This window comes from Myotis myotis, unplaced genomic scaffold (genome assembly GCF_014108235.1).
Source record: "Myotis myotis isolate mMyoMyo1 unplaced genomic scaffold, mMyoMyo1.p scaffold_m19_p_5, whole genome shotgun sequence".
Classification (NCBI taxonomy): Eukaryota; Metazoa; Chordata; class Mammalia; order Chiroptera; family Vespertilionidae; genus Myotis; species Myotis myotis.
The window spans coordinates 916,980-936,501 of NW_023416357.1; the positions used below are offsets into that span (position 1 = coordinate 916,980).

The following is a 19,522-nucleotide window of genomic DNA, read 5'->3' on the forward strand; positions in this document are numbered from 1 at the left end:
AAAAAAATCAGTAGAAACAGTTCAAGTAAAATGAGATCCCACCTATGACAGATCAAGATCAATTCAAAACCAAGAAGCCAACTAGGTAGGAAATGTTTAAATCATGTAGTTTATGAACTTGGAACTATTTCTGGTTAAGGAAACTAATCCATAAGAATTCTACAGGTGCTAGTTCTTGATCCTGGGTTCTGTGTGCGCTTAGAGCCTGTTTATAAACCGGGGCAGACAGTTCTGCATCTGTCGCCTCCCTCCCTCACAGAGCGCTTCTCAATCCAGCCACAGGCTGCTATCAGTGCCGATACCCACCTTATTCTTCTAAGTGTTTATTTGTGCCTTTTATCTTTTAAGAAACCCTGTCAGAATTTTTCAAGAAAGCCCCTTTGATCTGCTTTTCGGCTTAACTTATTTCATTGCTTGTGTGTATAAAAAGAACATATAAAACATATGCTTGCTTAAAATAAATACATTAAAATGAAAACCTACAGGCTCATTACCCTGTTTAAAACGGTCCCCGGTACCTTTGCCCCATAATGCATCACTTCTTCCCTGGAACTCTCTCCCCGCCCCCCAGTACTGAGTGGTTTTTCATTTCCTTGCTCTTGTTTTAATTTTACCAATTCTGTACTTCTCTTTGCTCGAGGCATGGTTTAGTTTTGTTCTGAGCTCTATCTAATGGGAACATACTTAAACATACTCGTCATGCTTTTTTTATTCACCTGTTTTGGCTGCTGTGTGAAACTGCACTTCACTTTACTGCTGAACAGCACTCCATGGTATGTTCCTATTTCATTCGTGTCTAGTATCTTTTTCACTTCCTCGGATGAACTTGCCTCCTCCTTTTCTTAAGCTGAACATCCATCTAATTTCTTCTCTAATGGATGCATTTAAGATTGTAACATTTCCTCTAAAAAGCCAGCTGTGTTAGCTATATCCTGTAAGTTCTGACATGTTTTTACTGTCACTCTGCTCTATACTTCATTGTCTCCATGTGAACTATTATGCATAAACTGAGAAATTCAGTTCCCAAACTGCAAGGGTGAGGCTTTTTGATACTGCTTTCTACTTTTATTGTTCTTTAACAAGGCGACATGGCCTTGATATAAATCCTAGGCTGAGCTTTGAAACTTCCCTTTGGCCTTAATAGATGGTCCAATTCTACGTCTTTTCCATATACTGGATGGGAAATAGCATGTAACCTGTCCTTTTGGGGGATATTACTCCACACAGAAATATTAAATCAAGCCTAGTAACTGGTGCTCAAATCTTCTATTGTCTCACTCCTTTCCATTCTGCTCAGTCTGTCAGCTTCTGAAGAAAAAACGGTTTAAATCTAGAATTAAGGGTTTAATTAGGATTTGCAAAATTTTCTAATAGTTACTTCTATTTTTATTTATATACAGAATATGTTGTTAGATTTAAACCATGCTCAGAACTGTAACGTCTTCCCAGTGAGCATGCCTTGTATCATTGTTTATCACTAATATGCATCTTTTATCTCCTATTTCTGTATCAGCTTCTTTTGGCTAATACTGACACTTTTTCTCCTTGTTTTTGGTTTTGCATTAAAATATATTCATGTATATTGTGACTATCGACATAGGGATTTTTATTTCTACATCTTAGTGTTTTTAACTGAGTTTCAGTGCTTTTTGTGCTTTTTTGTCCTATTAGATTTCCCCAGTTACTGTATTTTATTTTATGCTTTTACTGATAGCCTTTCATTTCACCACAAATACTTAAATATTTAAGTATTATAAACCTAGACTCCTTCCTCCAAAGCCCTGTCCTTCTATTGGATTTCCTCCACCAGGAAGTTATATGTTTATTTATCCTTTTTCTGATCACCCTTCAATTCTTTCATATTTAAGAAATCTTTAAATTATTTTCCATCTATTCTCCTTCCTACTGAGCAGGCAAAAAACAAACAAAAAACCCACACACACAAAAACAAGTCTTTGCTAGTATTTTAGTTCTTTCTTGTTTCTGAAACCCCCTAAGTTAATTATCATTATCACCAGCTTATATTAGGCTTACCAATTTTTAAATGTTTATTTATTTGAGGCCAGGTACACAAAATTCATGCCCTTGAGGGGCGGGGGACCCCCCTCAGCCCAGCCTGCGCCCTCTCGCAGTCCGTGACCCCTCGGCGGATGTCCAACTGCCAGCTTGGGCCTGCTCCCCATGGGAATCAGACATCCTTAGTGCTGCCGCGGAGGCGGGAGAGGCTCCCGCCACCGCTGCTGCACTCGCCAGCCGTGAGCCTGGCTTCTGGCTGAGCGGTGCTCCCCCTGTGGGAACGCACTAACCACCAGGGGTCAGCTCCTGTGTTGAGCATCTGCCCCCTGGTGGTCAGTGCATGTCATAGCGACTGGTCATTCCGCCATTTGGTCGATTTGCATTATTAGGCTTATGTTGGCTCACCATTGCTTTCTGCTCCTTTCTTCCTGCTCAGTCCCTTCTTATTAACCTAGACAACTCAGTATTTCTTTCCTCAATGGCCTGAGTACTGAATGCGGTCTTTGTATGCATGGTACTGTTTCTCTCCGGCACCTGAATTGCACGAGCTCACCCACCTGAGCTCGGACCTCTTCTCCCGCGGCACCTGATCCTACTATCCTCTCACCTGCCTTCACCACAAAAACACTTCTGCTCTCAACCTACTGATCTTCTTCAGGTGGATCTTTCCCCCCTGGTAGTTCTAGTTTTTATCTTGGTAATATTGTAATTTCAACACATGTGCAGGGTGTGAATATGTTTTTATTTGATTTTCTCAGGACTCGTATGCCTCTTTAAACTGGAAAAGTCTCATCTGTTCTCTTCCTCCCTCTCCTCCCCCCTTCCCCCGCCCCTTTTCTGCTCTCTCCTCAGCTGTGCAGGCACATGTTGGAATAAGAGGGCTTCTCAGTCTGTCTTCCAAATCTGGTAACAGCTTTCAGGTTTTTCAAATTTAGAGAATTTCCTCCTCCCATCTATCTTTGGGTTCATTGGTTCTATTCATCTATGTTTAATATGATTAATCGAGCCATCATCCCCCACTCTATTCTTTCCTATAAATTCAATTTGGTGCCTTTCCAAATCCACCTTCTCTGTGGAGCCCAAGACCCTCTGATGCCTCAGCACCTCTGGTGTCCACAGCTCAATGCCCCGTACAGCAGAGGCTCCGACTCTTAAGTGGATATGCATAAATAACGCCAGTTCCACGTTATATACAGAGCCTAGGAACTAGAGGTGAAAAGAGCACCGGTATTCTGCAGAATTAAAAGTCTACGCAATCTTCTTTTTCAAAGGCAGGGGCAGAAACACCACATATCCTACATGGTCTTAAAAATAATCATCTTTGCCTGGCCGGCAAGGGTCAGTGGTTGAGCATCAACCTATGAACCAGGAGGTCATGGTCGATTACAGGTCAGGGCACATCCCCAGGTTTGCAGGCTTGATTCCCAGTGTGGGGTGTGCAGGAGGCAGCCAATCAATGATTCTCTCTCAAAATTGATGTTTCTCTCTCTCTCTCTCCCTCTATGAAATCAATAAAAATATATTTTTAAAAATAATCTTTGTGCCAAACCGGTTTGGCTCAGTGGATAGAGCGTCAGCCTGTGGACTCAAGGGTCCCAGGTTCGATCCCGGTCAAGGGCATGTACCTTGGTTGCGGGCACATCCCCAGTGGGGGGCATGCAGGAGGCAGCTGATCGATCTCTCTCATTGATGTTTCTAACTCTCTATCCCTCTCCCTTCTTCTCTGTAAAAAATCAATAAAATATATTTCTTTAAAAAATAATAATCTTTGTTAAAATAAATGTTAAAAGGTAAGAGTGAACTATTTTAGAAGTCAAAATATATAAACTTAGAGCTATACTTTCAATACATAAATCTTTTAAAATGTTGAAGGGAAAAAATCATTAAAAGGTATAATATTAAGCTTTTCTAAAAATATAGATAGTATGCATACCAACCTATCTATATAAAAGCCTAAGCGACTGTGACCGGTAGTTATGACGCGCACTGACCACCAGGGGACAGACGCTCAATGTACAGGCATGGAAACATGGAACAGACTGATGAATCTCAGAGGAAAGGGGGAAGGGGGGAGGGTGGGAAGAGATTAACCAAAGATCTTATATGCATACTAGAGGCCTGGTGCATGGATTCGTGCACCAGTGGGGTCCCTTGGCCTGCCCTGTGGGGATCAGGCCGAAACTGGCAGTCCAACATTCCCTGAGGGGTCCCAGATTGGGAGAGGGCGCAGGCCAGGCTGAGGGACCCACCGATGCACAAATCCGTGCACTGGGCCTCTAGTGTCAAAATAAGTTCCCATCCCCCATCCTTAATAAGGCTACACTGAAACGCAGCCAGTCCAGCTTCAAAAGGCAGGGCTGCCATGCAACCAGCTGACCACCTAGTGATCAGGGAAAGAACGTCCCTGAGCTGCAGCGAGCACCGGCAGACGTGGTCACCGTGGCGTTCCTTCCACATGAGAAACTCTGATCCTAAGGAGCTTTGTGTACCTGGAACAACTTTGTACGTTCATGAGTCTTTCTGCGGCTTTGCTGTTGCTGTTTTAACATGTCTGCCTACAGATCATTAAGAATTAAGCATCCCAACTGGTGCCATCTCACATCTGCTTCATTAAAGGCAGGATTAGTGGAGAATGGTGGAGCCCCACTAGACCAGAACAAAAAGTCTTTTACAATTTCTTCCTCCCCCACGTCTCCGGAGATTCTATTCAGGACATGGGCCTCCCAGCTCCTCTAAACCGTGACTGACCAGGATCCACTCAGCCCGCCGGCTCTGCACTTCAAAGCACGTCCCGGGGATCCTGGGGGAATCCAGCAGAAGCGAAAAGAGGAACACCTTCTGAAGGTTCGCCCACATTATCAACAGCACAGCCATGTGCCAAAGTAGTTTTCTTCAAAGGTTTGCACCACCTGAATTTGCCTTTCTTTCATCTCTTCCGAAAGCAGTTTGTCAGCTGAGCATCGGCCCTCAGTACAAACTGCTCCAAACCCGGTCCTTACCTCCTCTCCTGGAGAACCCCCTGCTCCGCGCCGGAGTGTCTTCCCCGAAGTTATTAGGCTCTTGAATAAAAGTTTAACATGTAAATAGCATCTAAACAGTTAACTGCAAAGACTGAATATCAAAATTTAACAGTCATCATCTGAAATTACCATAAAACTATATGTCAACTGTGATTAAAAAATAAATTACTTCAAAATTCTTTTAAATAAAAATAGCACCGCCACAAGCTAAATTAGTAAGAAAAACATTTTCATAAGTTAAAATACAAACAACTCTTAAAATACTTTAACAACAGAAATATAAAGACATTCTTCAGTCAATCCCCATACAAATCACCTACTGCAGCCAAATACTGGATGGGAAGTGTGTAAGTGAGCACCCGTGCCAAGCGCGGGCACCAGCCAGACATAGCATTTCTTGATTGTCCACTTGACTAACATGGTTTCAGAAATATCTCAACACTAGTCGTCCCAAACGTGGTCTGCAGACACTAGAAGCACATGACTGTTCTTTTATGTGTCATCCTTATGTCTATAATTTGCCTGTTTAATAAACCCGAGACATCAGTTTTTTAAAAGACATGCACTTTTCCCCATTCTTGCTAATGAAAAAACGAGGGGATATCCTGGCTTTTCTGGTTTTAATGACACTGTCAGGGTTTCTGAATAGATAAGAGGATCACTACACAGAAGGCTGCTTAAGAATCATCTGGGAAGTTCATTAAAAATAAATTCCCAGGGCCACCCCAGAGATGTTGGCTTTGCAAGTCTACAGGGATAGTGCTCCAGAACTGGAACAGACAAATACACTTAACCTTAGTTTCTCTTTAGCACGTACTCTAGACTTTAAACTCTAATAGTCACTACAAAAAACACTGAACTCACCTCTCCAGAAACCAGAGCTATCACCTTCTTCAAGCTTGTTATTGGGAAAACCTGTAAAAATTTAAATTAAACTTGCAAATTTCTGAGAACAATAATTACCTGTAGCTCTGTGGTATAATAAAAACACCTTCCAGGGACGACTTGTTATGACGTCCCTTTAGAACAGGACAAAACACAGACAACTATATAGAAATACTGAAGACCTCACGTAGATTGTATTACAATTTCTCCCTTTGTCAATTTATTTTTTAATATATTTTTAAATCCTCACCCGAGGAAATATTGATTTTAGAGAAAGGAACGGGGAAAGGGAGAGGGAGGGGGCGAGAGAAACACTGATGTGAGAAAGCCTCCCATACATGCCTGACCGGAACTCGAACCCACAACCTTTTGGTGTACTGGGCGACCCTGCAGTGAACCGAGCGGCCAGACAGGGCTGCCTTGTGTCAATTTACTGAGGTTAAAATGTCAGTCAATGTTATGTTCCCTCAAATGTCGTAGACCCTCCCACATGTGCGTGGGTCACACAGGGGACATGTCAGTATCACCACTATGTACTTTCTGTTCAAAGTACCAAAATTTTTAAAATTTTATAAGTTAACTCATAATTTCTTTATGTGCCAGAGGACAGTACAACTAAATTGTAAGCCAATATTCAGTAATTTTTCCCTTCTCAGTAACAAGAAATTTCTTGTTTATAAAATTTTTTTAATCTTTCACCACCAACCTCTGCTTTCAATTTTCTCATTCAATAAAAACCTGTCTCTAGATTTATGCATCTGTGGAGCATACAGACATGTCTCTAAAGTCAATTCTAAAAGCATCCGTCAGTAATATTTGACAGCATTTTCAAATGTTGAGTCTTAATAGAATAATCTTTAGGGCAAAAATATTCAAGAAATAATATACTTAAAAATTAGTTGTAAAACAGGATGTCTGTCAATCAGTATTTAATCTAAATTATAAAATATTAAATTATAGTTTATGTAATTCAGAGACTAACCAATTACTGTTGGACAGATGTTAAGTTTATATGAAAAATGTATACATATCAAGTCACTTCACATCTCAGGTTCAACCCTAATCTAACATGGCTTCCAGCATAAAGCTCCCTGCAGCTTTAATACACAATTACAGTATTAAAGTGTCCTAGAGCCTCAGTATCTGATTGGGTGACAAAGATGTTTTTCTTTGAGCAGACATCTAGTTTAAAAATAAAGAGAATTCCTAAGAAAGAATGGATTGTCACAAAATCTAAGTTTTTAGTTCTTTCATTGAAACACTGGCCATCTCTGAAGCTGGTTCAGAAAAGGACTGTGCTCCACTGCCCGCTGCAATGGCCCCTGTCCCGCTGTCCTCGCCCCCCCAGAGCCAAGTGCTGGCTCCAAACGCTCAGGGGAGTCCCCCAGTCACACCTCCTGGCCTTGAAGTAAACTCTACTCTTGATCTCGTTTTTAAAGGTTTGTAGGACGAAAGTTTAATTTTCAAAGCCCTCTTTGCTCAACGGAAGATGGAGGCTCCGATTCACCTTGGAGGATGGCACGGCCTCTATCGGGGAGGGCGGGGGAGCCTTGAGGACAGAGGAGAGAACTGGGCTTCACCTGTGGTGTGAATCCGCATGAAAGGAGGCTGTAGCAAGGAGCTTGGCCAGTAAAAAAGCCACATGGACGAGCAGGCACCCCAAAGCAGCACACAGACTGCTGCTCTCACCAGGACGTGGTGGCACCCCCGGGAGCGGAAATCCCTGGGAAAGGCACACTGTCCATGTGCGTCACAGGAGATACACAAGGAGCTCAAAGACGGGGAGACTCGTGCTCACTCGGGCTTTGACTGCAAGAATCACAAGCAGGTGTTACCTCTGTTTCCAAAACCCTTGCCAACGCCAAAGCCACCCATCGTGGACGCGCTCTCCCTTTTATTAGACTCGCCGGCATCTGAAAGAGTTCAGAGAACAATTCTCTAGCATGTAACTGTGAGCATGGACAACAATTCTCTAACATGTAACTGTGAACATGGACAACAATTCTCTAGCATGTAACTGTGAGCATGGACAACAATTCTCTAGCATGTAACTGTGAGCATGGACAACAATTCTCTAACATGTAACTGTGAGCATGGACAACAATTCTCTAGCATGTAACTGTGAGCATGGACAACAATTCTCTAACATGTAACTGTGAGCACGGACAACAATTCTCTAGCATGTAACTGTGAACATGGACAACAATTCTCTAGCATGTAACTGTGAGCATGGACAACAATTCTCTAGCATGTAACTGTGAGCATGGAGAACAATTCTCTAACATGTAACTGTGAGCACGGACAACAATTCTCTAACATGTAACTGTGAACATGGACAACAATTCTCTAGCATGTAACTGTGAGCATGGAGTACAATTCTCTAGCATGTAAACTGTGAGCATGGAGTACAATTCTCTAACATGTAACTGTGAGCATGGAGTACAATTCTTAGGATGTAACTGTGAGCATGGAGTACAATTCTTAGGATGTAACTGTGAGCATGGAGTACAATTCTTAGGATGTAACTGTGAGCATGGAGTACAATTCTTAGCCTGTAACTGTGAGCATGTCATAAAAGCAGAGGTCAGAAGAATCTGGGAGACTTTCAGGTATAGGGAGAGAGAAGTATAGCAGTTTATAAGATGTAATTAACATACCCCCAACTTATTTTAAAAATTCTTACATTATGATATCAAGGTAAAAACATAAATATACCACTGAAATACAGCGCTAGACTAGTTATTTTCCTAGTGACCTTTGTTCAGAAAATTCAACTTTTTAAAAAAATATTTTTACTGTTTCAGAGAGGAAGGAAGAGGGAGCGAGAACTAGAAACACCAACGATGAAAGAGAATCATTGATCAGCTGCCTCCTGCATGCCCCCTACTAGGGATCGAGCTTGCCACCCAGGATGTGCCCTTGACCGGAATCAAACCTCAGTCTGCAGGCCGATGCTCTATCCACTGAGCCAAACCTGCTAGGGCAACTCTGACTTTCTGTATAGAAACCTCACCTGAGAGAGAGAGCTATTGACATTATGCCCCCCAAGTGAAAGTCATTGCTACTGAAAATTTTATACTCTTGTCCTGTTTCTAAATTACTTTATTAGTAATGCATTTTTCTCCTATTTAAATCACTCACTCCTTCTATTCTAACTGAACTCAGGAAGGGGCCACATGATAAAGAAAATAAGCTGAGTGCCCTTTGCATCCCCTCCCTGCCACAGATGTCCCCATATTAGCCTCCTGGCCAATCAGCACCCACCACTGCAGTGCTTGCAAGCCACTCCCCACACGTCCCCCCGTCCCCCCCCCAACTTCTACATGCCTACATGCTGCTCCTTTGCTGTGGCAGGCCTGCTTTTCTACTGTCCCTATCAAAACTCTCTTCACTCTATAAAAGCCTCTTTCAAAGGCCACCTCTTGGTAAAGTCTCCCTTTAGTGCTCCAGTCAGAACCAACCCTTCCCCCACATGCCCAGCAACACTTCTTTCCGTGTGGTTCTCTCCCAGTGTATTAAGAATATCAAGGGCAGAGTTGCTATGGCAAGTAGCAGGGTTATTTAAAACAAAAAATGGTAACAGGCACCCAAGGCAGCTCAATTGCCCTGCACTCCATCCCTGGGGGGAGTGAAGCACGGCCTCCTGATCCTCGCCCACTGCCTCGCCATCTCTGTAGCAGCCCACACAGGGTCAGGGGCCAATGAAACTCCAAAGCCACAGGCAAAACTGTGTCTGAGCCACCATCAGCACTCTCACCAGAATCTGAAGATGCGCGTGATTCGAGAAGTTGAGGCTGTTCAGACCCTGCTTCACAGAACAGGAAAAGCGAACCAGTTACGTTTTAAGCGATTAAGAGTCCATTTCAGAAACACATTCCTAGCTCTACAAGTTCTGAGGGGAAATAACATGGACACTGAAACTCGCTAAGAAGTCAGACGAATCTTAAGGGAAAGAAGCCCCTTGAGTGTGGCTCTTCCACTAAATGCCACGTGCGGGCGCGCACACACAGTGCGATTGAAACTTCGTGGCCACACTCAAGGGGCCAAAGAGCCGCATGTGGCTCGCGAGCCACAGTTTGCCAACCACTGACACAGGCTTAAAAAACAGAATATATATATGCATCTTTAAAGAATAAATTATAGCCATTAGTAGCAGGAACATGTCAAAATATAAAATTCACATTTGTGTTAACTGTATCTAAACAAGAAATTAAGTTTTCCAAACATCAAATGAAATACCACACACATCAACTTCTAGTTTCCAATGAATAAAAATATCTAGAAATATCCAGTTTTTCAAATAGCTAATAAGTTCAATAAGTGTTATGTGTATTTAAAACTGCCAATTAGCCCTAGCTTATGATAGTCCATAAAAAATAGTCATATGTATTTTTAAATATATTTGAGGTCCTAATATTTTATTTCACTATAAAAAACCATAGTGCAGAATATTTTCAGCATTTTATTATCAAATCTAAAGATGGACTGTGGGAAGGTTGTGTCATTATTTATCAGATCAAGTTCTAAAAGTAAAAAATAAATGTCAAACTTTGAAAAATAACCTCTTACTACAAATGAGATGATAGAAATGCTTCCCATACTGCCTTTCCCTGGGAACCAAAGCTGAAGGAGCTCCTTCCCGCCCTACCTCTGAAGCCTTACACTTTCCATGCCAGCTGCTGGGAATCAATCATCATAAACACATAAAGCGGGCGCTCTGTGAAGCAACTATCTTGAACCAATCTGTCTAAGCAATTAAACTATGTCCTACTTGGCCAAAAAGTAAAAGCAGGAAAAGGAACAATGGCATTTGAGAAAATGATGACTCCATTATCCCAACAGAATCTTCTGTCCACCAGTCAGAACAGACTTGGCTTCGCACTGAACAGCCAGACCAGCCTCATTCAGCCACTGTGCACAGCTGACAAGGTTAAGGTAAGACAAAGCCCCTTACCTCTGTTTCCCAAACTCCTCCCAGAGGCAAATCCACTTCTCATGAAATGATCTCTTCGAGAAGGTCCATCATCCATTTCTAAAGCAAATAACATTATGAAGGGAGTCAAAATAGCAAGTATCTTGGTGGTATGCAAACTTCACACCCTTTCAACATCCCCACACGCATGGCAAAGGAGAATTGTAATTAGGAATGAAAAAGATGGCCGCCGGGTGGGAATGGGCTATGAGTAAGAGCAAGCACTCTCGCAAACAAGACAAATGGTGACTCCACTGCAAGCGCTTCACCTTTACAGGCCCAAGTCCTGCTCGCTCATGTCAGGGACCCTGGCAAGCCCCTAGCAGCCTGACAGCCAAACACGCAGCGTCCAGGTCGGGCAAAGGTTTTTGGTGGTTTTTCCCCTTTATTGTTGAGTATTACAGATGTCCTCCTTTTTCCCCCCATTGCTCCCCTCCACTCAGTTCCTGCCCCACCCCATTGTGTCCATGGGCTATGCATATCTATACTAATAAAAGGGTAATATGCTAATTAGACTGGAAAACCTTCCAGGGGACCTTCCGGACAAAGCCATAGTGGTGGGGCCGAGGCAGAGGCTGTTAGGGGTGATTGGGCCAGGAGGGGAGGGCAGTTGGGGGCAATCAGGCCAGCAGGGGAGCAGTTGGAGGCGATCAGGCCAGTGCGGGGGTGGGGGGGGCAGTTGGGAGCGAGCAGGCTGATTTGGGCCTAAACTGGCAGTCGGACATCCCCCAAGGGGTCCCAGACTGGAGAGGGTGCAGGCTGGGCTGAAGGACACCCGCCCCCCTGCACGAATTTCGTGCACCATGCCACTAGTCTATACTAATAGAAGGGTAATATGCTAATTAGACAGGGAGACCAGATGTCCTTCCGGACAAAGCCATGGTGGTGGGACCAAGGCAGAGACGGTTGGGGGCAAGCAGGCCGGTGGGGGGTGGGCAGTTGGAGATGATCAGGCAGGCAGGGGGGCAGTTGGGGGCCAGCAGGCAGAGTGGTTAGGGGCAATCAGGCAGGCAGGCAAACTGTTAGGAGCCAGCGGTCCCAGATTGTGAGAGGGATGTCTGACTGCCAGTTTAGACCTGATCCCACAGGCTGGTAGCCCCACAGATCACCCTGATTGCTGGTCAGGCCCAGGGACCCTACCCTATATATTGGGAACAGTCTCTTAGATTTAAAAATTAAAACCTGACAAGGCTACTCTAACACTGAAAAAAACAGGATGATGCAACAATGACATGCCTGGACTCTGACCTGCACATGTTGTGGTCAGCCCTGATTCAGACACTTATAACTGTGTGACAAAGACAATTACTTAACTTCCCTCTGCTTCAGTTTTTCCACCCATAAGATGGGAAAAATGGTACTATTGCCTCAGAAGGATCTTGTTATGTAGTAATTTTTATAATCACGGCAAAAAAATGTAGCTCCCCATACAACAGCAAGATGCCTTTCACCTGTATGAAAAGTATGGTCACTGGTGCACGCAGCGTCCTGGATTGCGAGAGGGATGTCCGACTGCCGATATAGGCCCGACATCCCCCAACGGGTCCTGGATTGTGAGAGGGCGCAGGCCGGGCTGAGGGACCTCCCCCACCCCCATGCACGAATTTTGTGCACCAGGCCTCTAGTATGCATATGAATTCTTTGGTCAATCTCTTCCCACCCCTTTCCCCCACGCCTCTTTCCTCTGAGAGTCCGCAGTCTGTTCCATGCTTCTATGCCTCTGGTTCTATTTTAATCATCAGTTTATTGTGTTCCTTAGATTCCACATATAAGTGAGATGATGTGATATTTGTCTTTCTCTGGCTGGCTTATTTTGCTTAGCATAACACTCTCTACGTCCCCCTGCTGTCTCAAAGGGTAATAAACCCTTCTTTTTACAGCTGCATGGTATGTCACAGTGTAGATGTACCACAGCTTTTTTGTCCACTCATCTACTGATGAGCACTTGGGCTGTTTCCAGATCTTAGCTGTTGTAAATGGCACTGTTATGAGCATAGGGGTGCATACGTTCTTTCTGGTTGGTGTTTTGAAACTCTTGGGCTATTCCTAGAAGTGGATGGCAAACCCCCTCTATCAAATAAAGCTGTCCATAGCACCATACTCTGTTCTCTCCCTTCTCTAACTGGAAGTGGCCTCCACCCCAAAATATCCCAATATGACAGTTCTCACTAGGGAATCTTTAAAGCGTCTCCAGGAGCTATCTACCAGGCAGTTCCTCATTCACAAGGTGAAGCCCTTCACCGGACAGGACTCCTCCTTTCGGCCTAACTCATACCTGACGATGGAACTGGAGTCCTGCTGAAAGTGTCTCCATTTGCTCCAGAAGAATACCTATCCTGTAAGAAGAAAGAAAAGACTAATTTTCTACTGGAATAAGAATGTATAATCTATTTCACAGATACTAGAAAATTTTAATAACTGGCTTTGTTCAGAGGTAGACTATTAAGATTTCCTGGGTCACTGATGCTCCTTTATCAATTATTCCAAAATCTTCAAGTAACATTGTATGCAGAGCATATTAACCTATCACTTAGACCCTAGCCAGGCAGCTTAGTTGGTTAGAGCATCATCCCCATACGCCAAGGTTGTGGGTTTGATCCATGGTCAGGGCACATACGAGAGTCAACCAATGAATGCCTAGATCATGTGCATTCCCTCTCTAGTAGCCAAAGTATTACTGGCTGAATAGAGCACCAAAAAAGGGCTGGTTTTTTAAGTGTTAACACTCTGGCACTAAAGAACTGAAAAGCTAATTACTAGATGATCTTCAGGCTGTGGATGTAATGTCCTATATACATGAAACTTACACATTTCAAGGAAAATTTTGAAACAAGACATCAAAAAATGTTTTTCAGCATAATCATTTCATCATAAACCTCAACCTTTTTCATTACCTTCAAAAGACCAACTTCCTTCCTATTCCCCTCCAGCTACAGCACTTCTTCCCCGACCCTCCTAACACTGCTGCCTGCACCTTCCCATCCTTTCTTTCTTTTTAGATTCATATTTTATCTTTTTACTTATTATATTTTGTTTTGGTTTTATTTTTCATTCTTTCTTTAATCCCCAAGCCTAGCCTCCAGCTTAACTCCGCAGGGAATATGCCTCCAATGAGGAGGTGATGCAGTGCGGTCAGTACCCTGCTTCATCCACAGGCGCCCTCAGCAGCATCTGAAATGAGTTTCTTCCTCAGGACAACCTTCTCCTGGCTTGAGGAGCACACACTGCCCTGGCTACTGCCTGCCTTCAGCCGCCTCCTCCTCAGTCCCTTTGGCCAGCTCCTCCCCTCCCAGCCTTTGAAGTTGGAGTGCCCTGAGCTCGCAGCAGATCCCTCTAAGTTTTACTCTATTGAACTCTACCCAATCACATACCTTTAAATCCCATTAACATGCAGATAATTCCCAATTTTATATCTGTAGTCTGATCCCTCTCCTAAGCAACCAATTCATATAGTGACTGGCATCCTTACTAATGTGTGTCACAGGCATCTCAAATTGAACAGAATAGAGAGTTCTTAAAACATTTTTCCTCCCAAACTTGTCCATCTTCCATAGATTCTCTCTCAGCAAATGACATCACTCAGGAAATCCACACTCACCTCCTCATTTCACAATCTTCAATCATACATGCACAACTTTTTCCAGATAAGGTAACACTGACAAGTTTCTGGGACTAGGAATTGGTATCTTGTACTTACAAGAGAAAGGCAAAGGGCACTGAAAGGACCCAGAGCAGACCCCATGCAGACGGAGCAGACAGAGATGCAGCCACCAGAGCTGGAGGGGCCATGGGTTCTCTCCGGCAGCCTCCCGGGCACACCCTGCTGACCCGACTGCTCATGTCCAGGCCCAGGCCTTGGAGAGAACCAATGTCTGTTGCCTGAAGCACCCAGCTGGGTCACCTGGCTTCAGCGCCCTAGGAACCCATACGTTGTACTGCCTCCTGGGGCCCCGATGGCCAGCTCTGCTCCTCCTAGGACCTCTGCACACGGCGCTGTGGGGCACCTCAGGCCCAGGCTGAGGCACTGTCCCAGGGAAGCTAGTCCTCTCCATTTCCTCTCCACGTGATCTTAATCCACCATCTGTCTGTCTCTCTCACACATCCACACGCTCTCCATCCACACATACACTTTCCCCAGAACTATTCATAGCACTTTTCACTACAATCATTCGGTTCTCAAGTGTGCTTCTTCTGTCCCCCTGTAAAATATAACATCCAGGACAGCAAGTACCTTACTTACAGTGTTTACCACTGCCTCCAGCACCTAGGAGGGCTCCATAAAATTTACTCAATGAATCACAGGTCTTGTCTTACGCTCACTTTTAGAAGACTTCGCCATTTATAACTTTAAACCACCCATATGAACCTATTTAGAAATTTCAAAATGTTTACACATAAGAGCATATGCAACTACAAATATCCCTCAGGTGCAGCTGCAAATAATGTGTGCATTTTGATAAACACATTTCTTTTCCCCTTGTTAGTGCTCTTATTATTTTCAATCTGGAATATCATAGCTTTTTAAAGTCTTGTATCTTTTCCAAGCAAATAAGTAGTATTTCCCTCACATGGTAAGTTGTTTTTCCTCTTAAACCTGGCGAGGTTTGGACCTCAAATGCTTGTCAGGTGTGCCACTCAAATAAGCTCACAGCTGGACAACTGATGACCCTTGAAGATGCTGCCTCCAGCCCAGGTTAGTGTCCAGTGCAGCAGCTCCATGTTCCCCCGCCAGCCTGAGGGCCTTGGCAAACACCGCTTTCATGGGATGCCCAGATTCCCTGAAATGCATCCAAGGATTACATGGCCTTGTCCCGAAGACCAGGATCTCATCTCCTAGTCTCGGTTCCACGTCAGGCAAAGCTGAGTAGGCTGCCCAGACAGGCTGACCAGGCCGGTTGCACAGGTAGTTTGCCATATAAATTTAAATTCTGAACAAAATACATCTCTCCTCCTTTGGTCTCATACAAATTAAAGTCCCAAGATACAGACACTGCCACCCTCCACCCCTTCTTCTGATTCAGCGGTGCCAGCCAGATCAGCCTCTCCCGCCCCAGCTGAAGCCTGGTTCCTCCGTCAGCACCTTCCACAGCTGCTGTGGGGAAGGAATGCCTCCCCCAGCACCATCTGAGCTGCAGAACTCCTACCTGAGTCCCACATGTCCCACACAGACCCGAAGTGCAGCAAGCTGCCAGGTCTCACAAAAAAGAGCAAAGCACCTCAACATCCTGTCTAATAAAAGAGAAACATGGTAATTGGTGTTTGACCACTACCCTTCCCATTGGCTAATCAGGGCAATATGCAAATTAACTGTCAGCCAAGATGGCGGCCAGCAGCCAGGCAGCTTGAAATTAACATGAGGCTTGCTTGCTTCAGTGACGGAGGACTCCAACGTTCCCCGCCTGCCGCTGCGGGCCTCTGAGCTGCAAGCAACTATGTAACAAACACAGAAGCTAAACAAAACCCCAGAAACCTGCCGGGCTTCAGCCAGCAGGATCGCAACATTATAAGCAAAGGCCAGAAACCTACTTTCAGCAGCGGAGGCCTAAGAGCTGGAGCCAAGCCTCAAAGCTAAAGCTGGCCCAGAATAAAAAGAAAAAAAGGAGCGGTTGGGAGCTTCAGTCACCCCCAGCCTGAAAACAGCCCTCAGCTCCTCACCCAGACTGGCCAGGCACCCCAGTGGGGACCCCCACCCTGAAGGGTGTGTGACCAGCTGCAAACAGCCATTATCCCCTCACCCAGGCTGGCCAGGCACCCCAGGGGGACCCCCACCCTGATCCAGGACACCCTTCAGGGCAAACCAGCCGGCACCCACCCATGCACCAGGCCTCTACCCTATATAGTAAAAGGGTAATATGCCTCCCAGCACCAGGATCAGCATGACAGGGGGCAGCACCCAAACCCCCTGATCGCCCTGCGGCTCTGTGTGTGACAGGGTGTGGCGCCCCAACCCCCCCCCCCCCCGCCACGGGCCCTGCTCTGTGTGTGACGGGGTAGAGCCATAACCTCCCCATTGGCCCTGCCCTGAGTGTGAGAGTGGTGGCACCCCAACACCCTGATCGGCCCTGCTCTGTGGGTGATAGAGGGCGGCGCCCCAACCCCCTGATGGGCCCTGCTCTGTGTGTGACAAGGGGCTGCACCCCAACCCCCTGATTGGCCCTGCTCTGTGCGTGACAGGGTACAGAACCCCAACCCCACTGATGGGCCCTGCTCTGTGAGTGACAGGGGGAAATGCCCCAACCCCCTGATTGGCCCTGCTCTGTGCATGACAGGGGGTGGCGCCGCAACCTCCCCATCAACCCTGCCTTGAGTGTGACAGGGGATGGTGCCCCAACCCCCCAATCGGCCCTACCCTGAGCGTGACTGAGGGTGGAATCACAACCTCCCGATCGCCCTGCTCTGTGTATGACAGGGGGTGGCGCCCCAACTCCCCAATCGGCCCTGCTCTGAGCCCGCAAGCAGGCCTAAGCCAGCAGGATGTTATCTCCCAAGGGGTCCCATACTGCGAGAGGGCACAGGCCAGGCTGAGGGCCCCCCCTCCCCCCGAGTGCACAAATTTTTGTGCACTGGGCCTCTAGTTTAGAAATAACCACCAAAGCCCAGAAACAAATGTGGCTGTTGCAAGAGCTTATAATATGTAGGCCCTAGTTTCGGTGTGAAGCCCTTTTTCAAATAAAAGTAATTTCCCCAAACAAAAGCATTTAACAATCCAAATTCATAATGAGGTGATCAACCAACGACAGGCTGCAGCAGAACCACCATCAACGAGGCCAGAGTGTAGACGAGAACAGAAGCAAGGACAGAAGACTCGGGGTGCAGCTCCTCCCGGGGTCAGGCGTCCCCAACAGCTGTAACCTGCGGGCCCTCCTCCAGGAGGGCTCTCCCCATCTCTGGACCAGCTCAACCGCCGGTGCCATCTCTTTAGCCTGTAGGGTCTGAGGATGAGACACTGCCCATCTCCCACAACTCGCCCTGTTCAGCATCAACGAGCTCCCGTGCTCTCGATTAAGAGACACTCTTCCTCCCACATCTCGCCGATGACTAGGCCCAGAAGTTGCCAGAACTCGCCCTGGGGCTCCAGCACGCCCGCCTCCTTAGGTCTGCCAGCTCCGTGATGTCCAGGGGCCACATCTGTTTCTGCTACTTCAGAACCACAGCATGATGTGAACAGAGAAGGTGCGGACTTTATTTTCTTATGCAAATAATTTTACAAACTTTGCTGCTCCCACTTTATAAAATTATATTTGTGGATGGACTATTTCAAGCTGTTTCCATTTTAATCCTCAGAGTATTTGCTTTCTGAATGTCCCAGCCAGCTGGCATGCAGATCTCTGCCTCCCGTGCACTGGTGAGGTGACCGACTTCTCTTCACCTCCCAGCTCTCACTGTTCTGTCCTGAGGTGGTGCACTCACTTCACAATCTAGACTCTCAAAGTTCTAAGAGCTACCAGAACAGTGGCCAATTATTCAAATTTATATAAGCATGTGTCAACACTGAATCTCCGAATAGAATCCTGAGCAGCATTCAGAAAGGCTGGTCACACACATTAAGATGATACCAATTCCAGACGGTCTCAGAGCCACTATCAATTTAACAAAAGGGAAACCCAGCTGTCTCTACAAATGGAAACGGGGCCTGCAAAACCCATCAAAACAGTGCCTAAGAGAAACTGGGCTGCATAAAAGACCCGAGTCCTCCTACATTGAAAATATCATTTTAAAAAGTCCCACCTTCATCCTTAGTTTCTGCACTTTTTATTCAACCAAGGCAGGCAAAAAAGCTGTTAACGGCACCACTCCCTTCGAGGCAAACAGGCCATATAACCACCAAAAAAGCCAGCACCAGGTGTTACGTTTGCAGACAAATGCAAAAATTTGACTACAAATTGGACCCACACAAATATGTGTAAAGAATCCTAAGGTAGATTTGTTAACAAAAATTATATTCAAGTCAGCATCCCCAAATCATGAAACAAGGTATGTATGGCACTGAATAGCACAAAGCTTCGAAAAGGCCGCACTGGCGAGACCTGAGTCAGCCACAGGAGACGGCAAACACCGTCCGCAATCAGCGCGCACAGGGCGCTGCCTGCCGTGTACTGTCTGAGGAAACGTAACAAGGGCAAAAGCTTGGAGGGAGGAAAGATAAAAACTAGGCAGGTGACGCTTCAAGTCCACTGGAGAAGGTGTGTCTGTGAATAAACCTTTACATCCTGACACTTCTATTGAGAACTTGGGGTAGGGGGAGAACAACCACAAAATGTCCTTTGACCAAGTCATTCCATTTTTGAAACAAACAAACAAACAAACAAACAAACAAAAACCTCCCAAATTAAAACAAAGACTAAGCCTTAGACAGACATTCGTGACACTATTACAGCGAGAAGCTACCAGCGTCTTGACGCCACGCCCACAGGAAGGCCACGCTATCGGTCGGTCCTGCCCAGGAAGTCGCGTGTGACCCAAGCATGGCAGTCAGGAAACGGCGACGTGGCGGAGCAGAGTGAACGCTAGCCGCACTGTCACCATCCGGACAGGAGCACGCCCGAGGGAGCCGGCGGAAAAGGCCCGCGAAGGTGGGCCGAGCTCCCCTGGCGCCCGCCCGCCCCAGCGACCCCCTCCCCGGGGCCCG

The 19,522-nt window shown here is 45.8% G+C and overlaps 1 protein-coding gene across 1 annotated transcript in view; it reads right to left on the bottom strand.

The window, feature by feature from the left end:
• The window catches only part of DDX4 (DEAD-box helicase 4), a 35,327-nt gene extending 22,111 nt beyond the window's left edge, over nucleotides 1–13,216 (bottom strand). The window contains exons 1-5 of the mRNA XM_036309464.1: nucleotides 13,169–13,216; nucleotides 10,876–10,953; nucleotides 7,757–7,834; nucleotides 5,901–5,951; nucleotides 5,016–5,075 (exon numbers count right to left, since the gene is read on the bottom strand). Of these exons, the coding sequence (XP_036165357.1) occupies nucleotides 5,016–5,075; nucleotides 5,901–5,951; nucleotides 7,757–7,834; nucleotides 10,876–10,951 (265 nt within the window). The 5' untranslated portion in view covers nucleotides 10,952–10,953; nucleotides 13,169–13,216. The remainder of the gene's footprint in view (nucleotides 1–5,015; nucleotides 5,076–5,900; nucleotides 5,952–7,756; nucleotides 7,835–10,875; nucleotides 10,954–13,168) is intronic.
• Nucleotides 13,217–19,522: the final 6,306 nt, after the last annotated feature.